The following is a 10,686-nucleotide window of genomic DNA, read 5'->3' on the forward strand; positions in this document are numbered from 1 at the left end:
TGGTCGTACTGTTTGGGTCAAAGTGAGAGATCAGTGCCCCCCCCCCGATAAAAAACATCTGCTGGAGCTTACCAGGTTGGCCACATTCTCGGGGCTGAGCAGCGGGTGCAGGAACTCGGCTGTGAGGTCGATGGCAGACTGAGCCACCGGCACAGCGGAGGGCTTCGAGACTGAAAGCGGGGCCGGCTCCTCTTTGTCTTCGTCATCCTCCATCAGGGCCGGCTCTGAACACAGACACACAAATGCGATGACTCTTGGTCGTTTGATGTATGCAACTGTAGATCTTATGGCTTAAAATATGGCTGTGTTCCCACCTTCTCCAGACCTTAATTTCTTGATTCCATTTGAAGATACTGATTTGAACCTAATGACTATGCCATATCACTTATTTAAAGACTATTCTTCACAGCAAGAAATGGGTCTGAAACCAGAAAATGTGTAGTTGTATGTGTATCATATCGGAACGGAACAGTACTGCAATATTTTTCCATATATTAAAAATAGGTTGAAATTTCATCTTATCTTATCTAAAAACTTGGAAATTGCCAAATGCTGCTTCCATTTGTGTCCATGCATTCCAGCTCTGTGTATGAACCCTGGTCTCTGGGGTTTAAAGACTACAAAGAATAAGTCTGTATGTGTGTGATATCACCATACTAACCCATCTTGAGCTTCTTGCCCTCTGTGTACTGTTCGTGGCGCGGTCTCTTGCGCTGCTCGCGTGGCGCAGGTGTGGATTTGGTGATTTCGCTCTGGGGCATTCCCAGGTCCAGCAGCAGAGTGCTGATTTGGCCCTGAAACTCCAGGGAGCAGGGATGCTTCAGCACAGCCACCAGGTGGAGCTTCAGGTTCTTACGCACGCTGCTCACCTGAGACTTGGCCAGAGTCGGCGGCAGGTTTGCTGAATAGAATAGAAGTGTGAAACTTGAATTATTATCTAGTGAATATATTTTTTTTGTAACTGTTAGACTAAGTATACTGTAGGCTCCAACTCATGACTTTGCTTGGATTCAGTTTTCACAACAGATGACTTTCAGTTAACAATAGATGATTCAAATTCTGAGCTTCAAAGCTTTACCTCAATGTCCTAATTGTCTCACACAAACACAAACACACACACACAATCACATTCAAATTAAAGCTAAAGCAACTTAACCTTTAACCTCATAGGCATATTGTAATTTCAATTGCCAACAAAATATCCAAAAGATAAAAAGAGAGTTTGGAGCCAAAGCGTGTTGTTGGCCACTGTGGTCAATGGCAGAGTGACACAACACTTTGTTTAATCAGTGTTAATAAGGTTTCTATTTATTGGTATGTTTTCAACACATCCTGACAATGGGACTCATTAGAGCAGTCATTCTGAACCTGGGGTACTTGCACCCCCTGCTGGGGGTACTCGGGGGGATCCCTGGAATCTCAATGTTATTTTATGTGAAATAAAACCAACGTTAAAACATGTTGTACAGTAATACTATCAATATACTACGAATGAAAATGAGCTTGAGAATTGAAATGGGGTTTAAAATAACTTGTATCTACATTTATTTTGTTCTTGTAGATTTAGGAACAACATATTAAATAAATGTGTTTCTGGAGTTGTTTCTGACGGACACTACTACCTGTTGCGCGACGATGCGCGTACACAATTTGCTGCTAATGTTACAAGCAAGAAGCTATTGCAGGCATGTTGCAAAATTGGCTGAAAACTGGAACTATTCGAAAGAGACGTGTGGAGGAGTCCAGCAGCAATGACATTCAAGCGAACGAGGACAGTGAAGCGAGCACCAGTGCAGGCTCCGCCAGAAGCGCACCACGAGCGGTATTCACAGCCGCAACAACGCCTTCCAGTGCTAATGCTAGCGTTAGCAGTGCTGAACCGAGCGCCACATGTGCTGCTAGTGACTCCGTCAGCAGCACAAGTGTGGAATCCACAAAGAAACAACGTAAATTACGGAAATACAGCCAATGTGAGTTGTCAGGACACTAGTCTCGGTTTCCAGACGTTTGGTAACAGCGCCACCTAGTGAAACGGATTAAGACAGAGCTGAGTCTATCAGGACACCAACATGTTCTGTATGTGTGTTTGAAGTACAATTGCTTGCTGTGTGTGTGTGTGTGTGTGTGTGTGTGTGTGTGTGTGTGTGTGTGAGAGTGAGTGAGTGAGAGAGAGAGTGTGTGTACTGCTTTGTAACATGTGAGTCAGAACTGTGCACATGCACACAGGTGTTTGTGTGGAGCCTGGAGGTACAACAACAAGTACTTCCAAATGTCAAACTGTCCTCCATGTGCTGTGTCATGTCCCCTCTAATGAGGCTGGACCCCCGCTTCAGCTTTTAGCATCATCAGCCCACAAAGAGCAGAGATGGAACGTCTATGACCACCATTGAGTCTTGTACCAATCACAGACATGTCCCAATTATCCAGCGGTGGATGAAGTACCTGAAAAACACACTTCAGTAAAAGTAGGCAGACATCTTACCAGAAAATGAATTTGGTAAGTCTGTATGTGTGTGTGTGTGTGTGTGTGTGTGTGTGTGTGTGTGTGTGTGTGTGTGTGTGAGAGAGAGAGAGAGAGTTTGAATGAAGTACATTTACCGAAATACAGTTCTTAGGTTTCTCATTTGTTGCGTGAAAATGATAGTTATATGTTCTTAATTCCTGAGGTGCTGCCCCTTGCATTGCATGAGAATTGTGTGTGTGTGTGCGTTTGAATTAAGTTAATTAAGTTAAAGTTAACTCGGTGTTAATTACACCGAGTTCAAGACATATAGAGGCGCCTCTCTAGCGTACCCACACCTTATGACGGCCCGCTAGCCTGACGGTGGTGTTGGGGCGCACTATTGAGCTTTCCTCCTATTACTGTATGTACATAATATATTCACACATATATATATACAGTATATATATACGGTATCTCCTTCACATATGCAGATTTCGCATTCAGGCATTAATACCACTTTGGAACTCATTCAAATTAGCAGTACAATGCATATGTGAGTTGTCCTGCTTTATCTGCCATTTATAATATATTATCTGTATTGTTCCATTTCTATTTTTGTATACTGTCATCCTGGGCACCTCTAGTGGATGCCCAGGCCCATTTTTGTGGGAGATGTGTTTTCTCTGTGGTCAGACTTGGTTCTGTCCACATAAAAGTTGGGAGTATAGCCAATATACCATAACTGTGCTAATTTCACTTTTGATCACAATGTATAACTGTATTTGTATGTAACTTTCTTCATCCAAGCTTTTCCTGTCACATGACCGAGTTGACCCACTTGACTGCGTCATGTGACTGTTCCATGCTTGTATTTAAAGATGGCGTCGTCCTATGTCACACTGTCTGAGGAAGGGCAGGGTGCCCGAAACGTAACCCACCGGTGTCAAATAAAAACACCTAACTGGAGCCTTGCAGTGTGCGAGCTTTATTTTCTCTACTATTCCTGCCTCGAGCTCTGCACCTGCCCTATACAGGTTTTGGATTGTGCGTGTCTCGCCTTTTTTCATGTGTTTGAATTAAGGACAATTGAAATGCTGCTGTTAATCTTTTTTTTTTCACTTGCCTTTTTGAGAATGAAGCAGTTATTATTGTTGTTATTCATTGTGTTCTTAATTATGTCACTTATTGTGTGTGTGTGTGAGTGAGAGTCTGTGTGTGTGTTTGAAGTAGGCCTACATTTGCTGAAATACAGTTCTTAATGTTCTTTTGTTTGAGTTTGCTAGTTCTAGTGCTGCCCCTTTGTACATTGTGGCTGTGGCTGACAAAGGTTAACAATAAATGATGTTATTAGGAATAAGTGTGCCTCCTGCGTAAACTGTGCAGCTGAATAGACTGTATTTTAACTTCGGTCATATGGGGGTACGTGGAGAGCCAACTAATTTCTCAGGGGGTACTTGGTAGAGCCCGACCGATATTGGATTTTTGAGGCTGATGCCGATACCGATATTAGGGAGTAAAAAAATTCCGATATCGATATATCGGCCGATATATATATATATATTTTTTCCAGATTTTTTTGATCCCCCATTAGTGTTAATTTTTAATTTATTTATCCTGGTTGCTGCTCCACCCTCTGCCGATCTGGGGAGAGCCGAAAACTGGCTCCATGCTTCCTCCGAGACATGGGCAGTTAGCCAGCCGCTTCTTTTCACCTGACAGGGGAAGCTTCACCGGTAGGACATATACACAACATGCTGTCTATAACAAAAAAAAAAAGAAAAAGAATCTGCAATATCGGCGCACCATATCGGCCGATACGATATATCGGTAATCGGCCAATATCGGATATATCGGTCGGGCTCTAGTACTTGGTGTAAAAAGGTTGAGAACCACTGCATTAGAGACATGACTTTTCACTGAGACTGAAGACAACACTGGCTCAGTCCTACTTACCATGCAGTGCACCACCTCTGACATGAACATGGGCCTCTGGGCCAGTCTTATGTACCCTGCAGTGTCTCATACGCCTGCACCACCTGACATGAACATGGCCTGTGGACTTCCCATGCAGTGTCTCGTACGCCTGCACCACCTCTGACATGAACATGGCCTCTGTACTTACTTACCATGCAGTCTCTCGTACACCTGCACCACCTCTGACATGAACATAGCCTCTGTACTTACCATGCAGCGTCTCGTACGCCTGCACCACCTCCGACATGAACATAGCCTCTGTACTTACCATGCAGCGTCTCGTACGCCTGCACCACCTCCGACATGAACATAGCCTCTGTACTTACCATGCAGTGTCTCGTACGCCTGCACCACCTCCGACATGAACATAGCCTCTGTACTTACCATGCAGCGTCTCGTACGCCTGCACCACCTCTGACATGAACATAGCCTCTGTACTTACCATGCAGTGTCTCGTACGCCTGCACCACCTCCGACATGAACATAGCCTCTGTACTTACCATGCAGCGTCTCGTACGCCTGCACCACCTCCGACATGAACATAGCCTCTGTACTTACCATGCAGTGTCTCGTACGCCTGCACCACCTCCGACATGAACATAGCCTCTGTACTTACCATGCAGCGTCTCGTACGCCTGCACCACCTCTGACATGAACATAGCCTCTGTACTTACCATGCAGTGTCTCGTACGCCTGCACCACCTCTGACATGAACATAGCCTCTGGACTTACCATGCAGTGTCTCGTACGCCTGCACCACCTCTGACATGAACATAGCCTCTGGACTTACCATGCAGTGTCTCGTACGCCTGCACCACCTCTGACATGAACATAGCCTCTGGACTTACCATGCAGTGTCTCGTACGCCTGCACCACCTCCGCCATGAACATAGCCTCTGGACTTACCATGCAGTGTCTCGTACGCCTGCACCACCTCCGCCATGAACATGGCCTCTGGACTTACCATGCAGTGTCTCGTACGCCTGCACCACCTCCGACATGAACATGGGCCTCTGGCGGGCGATGGTGGCCAGAGAGCCTAGCGCTGTGGTCAGGTTGATGCTGGAAATGGCCGGGTGGACCATGAACTTCAGCAGCTTATCCAGCGCAGCCTTTCCCTCCTCACACAGAACATCTAGGGAGGACAAACAGCATCATAACTTCAGTTTGATTAGATGAGCTCCAATCACAGATGGAGGAGGTACTTCATATGAGAAGCTTCACACTTCACACAAATATAAGGAATTACTTACATTTTGAAAGAGATCTGTTAAGTTATGCAGAATTAAATGTTAAATAATCAAATTGATCTCCATCCCGTTAACTGCATGGCTTTATAGTGTGATCAAATTTAAAATATTTTCCCTAATTGCAATATTCAAATCGCACTTACTTAAATATAAAGTAAGTTAAAATGTGTCACAAGTTCACAACATACCATTAAATGAAGCAGTGTAGTGCTACAGAGGTTCCCTGGCCTAGTCATATTCTCCAGATATAAGCAAACATGATGGTTTGAGACAGACCCCAGTAAAATTCTCTCACACACACACACACACACATACACACACACACACACACACACACACACACACACACACACACAATCTATCTGTCTATCTATTTTCAGTGAAAATGAAATGCAAAAATTTGCATTCCCACTAAAATTGTGAGTCATGTCAGTCATATCTGTCAAAAATAATCGCATTATTATTATTATTTTGTATATCATGCATGAATTGTTGATCATGATAACTCATCCAATCAACCATTATTTTCTCATGTTCTTCTGAGTCAATATAAAGAAGCTAAACTATGATATTGAATTATTGGCCAGCCCTCCTTCAGCCACTCTAGTGAAAATGAACCCAATGAGTCACTGACCATAGCGGATGTAGGAGTGATCTCTGGGTATCTTGTCCAGGCTGATGTCGCCCTCCTGCCGCTTGGGGATGTCGGAGTCTGACGTCCGCGGCGACAGAGTGATGATGGCCGACTCTGTGAACTTGATGGCGTGCGTGCGTACGCCGTCATTTTCAGAGTCCAACAGGGACAGCACGTCGCCTTTCATCTGCGTGACCATATCCCAGCATGCCTCCTGCATCTCTGACACGGCTTTGGAGCGCACCAGCCACTGGGATGAAAGAGACGAAGTCGTGGATGAATCAAATCACATGGTAGCCCTCACTGTACGAGGTTTGAAAAGACCACATTTATATACAAACTTATGATTCTATTCTATAATCATATTAAAGAGTATGATGAAATTAAACCAAATCAGATATATGGCATTCATTCTTTGGGATAGCATCAGAAAGAACAGTCTGTGATGAAAACACTGCTTTATTTCCAGCATATACGGTATTGCAAAATAAAATGGGGAAAGTCGTGTAATTTTCTAATATTCTTTACCAGTCAAAAGTTTAGGCACGTCACATTTTTCTTTATTAGCTGTGACCAGGAGCTCTATAAGACACTCCGTCAGTCGCTCCACAAAAAGTTCTCCGCCCGTTGGTGCAAGTGTGTGTGTGTGTGTGTGTGTGTGTGTGTGTGTGTGTGTAAAGCTGTGTTTGTGTCAAATGGCTAAAATGGGGCCGGTAATGCAGGGTGGCAGGCTGGGGGGCAAATTGCGAAATGCAGGGTGGCAGACTAGGGTGGGCTGCCCCTGCCCTTCTACATTTTGGAATGTAGTGTGGTCGCAGCTACTGCAATTCCGCGCATGTTTTTACTATTTTCCACATTTTAGAATAATAAGGAAGACATCAAAACTATGAAAAAACACAAATGGAAGTATGCAGTGACCAAAAAATCAAAACTATCTTCTACTTTAGATCCTTTAAAGTAGCCGTCCTTTGCGTCGATGGGGAGGTTTTGGAAAGAAATTCATACAAAAGGATCAACTTCACTAGACAATTTTGCTTTGGATGTGATGCCAGGTGCAGGGCTTTTGTACGCGTACCACAGGCCTTTCATGAATTAGGCCTGTGGAAGAGACCTAGTTCTGTACCTGCAGAGCAACTCTGTACAGCTGAGTGAGCGTGAGGATGGCTTTCTTCACCACGTTAACACTTTCATCCCTCAGCAACATGTTCAGGTTGGCGATCAGTCGGAGAAGCAGCTCGCTGTCCCTTTTACTGGGGGGGGGGGGGGGGGGACATGACAAATAAAAAGTTTCGGAATCTGTTAAATTGTATTCTTCCAGTCACACACATTTACAAGTCAAGTCACCATATCTCAAGTCTGAGTCAAGTTTCAAGTCCCCAGTGTTCAAGTCCAAGTCTGATTCACCAAAGAAGATAGAGTAAAGTCCCCTTTTAACTGAGTCTGAGTCCGGAGCTACTGAACATGAGCGTGAATCCACATGTAGGTGGTGGAACACACGTGCCTGCCCTTGCACGAAATTGAATAATGTCACAATATTAAAGGTCCCATTCCGTGCAAAAGCTGTTTTTACTTGTAAATGCATATATACTGCTGTCAGCCCTCCCTGTAATGAGTGGTCACACGCTCAGAACTGCCACAGTTGGATTTGTCCCTATCCAGCGTCCCCCTGCAGTCTCCTCCAAGCCACACCCCCAAACGCTTCGTTTGCCAGAGGGGGATTCAGAGGGGAATTGGGACGTCACTAGCTTCCTCCTGCATACTGCGCGGGTCTCTCTCACACAAGCTACCTGCACCATTTAGTCTATAGCCACAAAATTAACACTTCTAGCTGGAGCGACGCCAACTGTACGTGATCCAGCAACTGCAGAGGTGCATTCGGTAAGTCTAGGCATTTTGAGATGTCCTCTTTAGCGTAGTACGGTTAAGTTAACGATAACTCGCAACCTAGCGTGCTGGTCCACAGACGCTAATCTGATTGGCCGCTGGGAGCCTGGGGCGGGCTCTCCCTCAGCGGCCAATGGGAACTGTTAGTTCTGAATATATTATAGAAACAGGCCATTCTTGGGAAGCGACGAGATGAGGAAGTGAGAACTCCGTCACAACAAACGGGGTTGCTATATTTTCGACAGATTAATCCAGAATCATGTTTTATGGACCAGAGACACACGTTTTTAAGAGGTTACAGCTGCACGAATTGGGACCTTTAATATAGCTATCAATACCTTATGCCAAATTATTAGGGCCTGGTGTTACCAAGTCTTTAATAAAACAAGTCCAAGTCCTCGTCTCCAACTTCCAAGTCAGAATGCATGAATGTTCGAGTCCAAGTCTGAGTGTGCGTCATCGGTGCTCAAGTCCAAGTCAAGTCACAAGTCCTGAAGATGAGTCCAGGACTAGACGAGTCCAACTCGACTACAACACTGCATGTATGATGCTGATGTCACTGCAGTCTGATAACCTACCATGCTTCCTCTATGAAGCCAATGACGAACTTCCTCACTTCCATTGACTTGTCAGTTTGAAAAGCGATCATCTCCTACAAGACAAACAGGGTAGGGTGAAAATGGAAAAGAACATGAATATGTTAAGTTAAGAAAACAATTGCATATTGGTCTACTTTATAGGGAGTACTGCTTCAGAGTCCTGCACCGGGTCGGGGTTCCGCGGGGCCCCGCCGGGTACCCGCAAAAAAACGCGGGGGGCGGGTAAAAAATACACTTCTGTAAATTGGTGGGTCGGGCGGCGGGTAAAAATTAATAAATGCGGACGGGCGGCGGGTGGAACAACGACGACGTATGAGCCATGTATGTTTTTCTGTTGCACTCAGATGGAGGCAGGGGGTGTGTCTGGCAGGGGGGGGTGTGTCTGGCAGGGGGGGTGTCTGGCAGCTGGTCTGACTCGAACAGGAGAAAAGTTTCTGACGCACGTTTTCGCTTTTGTTTAGGCTACATAACCGGCATCGTTTCAAGTATGCGCATACTGTGCAATGTGTGACGCTATATTGACTGCACAAAACATTCAAAACTCAGCTGCGGTCAAGGTGATTGATTGGAGACAATACGAGTCGGACAGATAATATAGTAGGCTAACGTTAGCTTCCAGTCAAACATACACACTGGCTGTTTTCATAGCAACAGGCAACAACATGTCATGGATGGATAGCGTGAAAGTGGAGAGGTCTCATCCCAACGTGGATTTACGTTCCTCCAACAGCGATCATAAAGGCAGTATGGATTATACCGGACATATTGGAAATAGCTGGTAAGTCACTTTGCTTGCTGTAACTGTCTGTGTGTCTGATAGCAGAGCTATCCAGCTGGTTAGTGAGCTAGCAGCTGCTAAAAGCTAATTAACGTACATCAGCTGACGAGTCTCGGCCAGAAAGACTGCTGTTCGCCTCTCGTGTGAAAGGGTGGCAGTTTCATTAGGTTCACTACAAAATGTTTGCACTGCAGATTAACGGTTATTATATATATGCGGTTCCGGGTCGGGGGGCGGGTCTCATGTCTGCGGGGCGGGGTGGGTTGCGGTACTGATTGATCATATGTGCGGGTTTGCGGAGCGGGGTCGGTACTGCACGTCGCGGGGCCGGGCGGAACCGGGTCTTGAAAATCAGACCCGCGCAGGACTCTGTACTGCTTAGGCCTTATAGCCTCTTCAGCTGTATTTCAGGCCAAATAAAGATATACAGTTAGTATGGGAGTGTGGTTCTCATGCATACTTACATCCAAGAAATTGTCAAAGTGAAGGATCCTTGTTGATTATAAGCTCCTGGACCTGAAAATGGCATAAAGTTCAGTCAGTCAGTGTTCTCTACCTGTTTAATCTCCTTCATGAGCGCAGTGGTGTGGCCAGTCAGGCTTAAGGCACGTTTAGGCAATGTTTGGGGGTACCTCAACAGCAGGGCTAATCGTTCAAGGCGTTCCTGAGATCAAGCGTTAACGAGCATGGGCGTACGTACGGACATACGGACAACCCAAAAACATAATGCCTCCAGCCACGGCTATCGCCGGTAGGGATGTTCATTTTGAAAATTTTCCAAAATCGATAATCGGTGAAAATTAACGATCAATTATCGATTATCGATCATATTAATACTTAGAAAATTTTCAATATTTTCAATATTTTTTTTTTTTACAAAATGAATGCCTATGGCAGAAAATACGAAAGACAACGTGTTCTCCTCAATGAACTCTTTATTTCAATGTGTCTCCTCTCCAACACTGCTGTCCCCTGGCGCATGCCGGTGTGAATTTCCCATGTTTAAAACAGTTTTGTTGGCACAAAGGCCCGTGCCCAGCCAGAAAACTAGAGACTATATGAAGCTTCACCTCACGTTAGTCGGCTGTGCAATGGAGTGGGGCGAGGAGGAACGAATTCCACCC

The 10,686-nt window shown here is 45.2% G+C and overlaps 1 protein-coding gene and 1 pseudogene across 2 annotated transcripts in view; one reads left to right on the forward strand and one right to left on the reverse strand.

The window, feature by feature from the left end:
- The window catches only part of LOC310777779 (symplekin-like), a 34,100-nt pseudogene extending 23,964 nt beyond the window's left edge, over window positions 1-10,136 (reverse strand). Inside the window, exons 1-8 of the transcript XR_014554046.1 lie at window positions 10,119-10,136; window positions 10,027-10,078; window positions 8,764-8,837; window positions 7,425-7,551; window positions 6,302-6,551; window positions 5,382-5,552; window positions 662-901; window positions 73-224 (exon numbers count right to left, since the gene is read on the reverse strand). The product of XR_014554046.1 is annotated as a symplekin-like (transcript). The remainder of the gene's footprint in view (window positions 1-72; window positions 225-661; window positions 902-5,381; window positions 5,553-6,301; window positions 6,552-7,424; window positions 7,552-8,763; window positions 8,838-10,026; window positions 10,079-10,118) is intronic.
- The window catches only part of LOC310777780 (symplekin-like), a gene marked incomplete at its 5' end in the record, with an annotated part of 8,783 nt that continues 8,231 nt past the window's right edge, over window positions 10,135-10,686 (forward strand). Inside the window, one exon of the mRNA XM_083638138.1 lies at window positions 10,135-10,155. Coding sequence (XP_083494264.1) covers window positions 10,135-10,155 — 21 coding nt within the window. The remainder of the gene's footprint in view (window positions 10,156-10,686) is intronic.

This window comes from Poromitra crassiceps (assembly GCF_964638095.1).
Source record: "Poromitra crassiceps genome assembly, chromosome: 6".
NCBI classification, from domain to species: domain Eukaryota; kingdom Metazoa; phylum Chordata; class Actinopteri; order Beryciformes; family Melamphaidae; genus Poromitra; species Poromitra crassiceps.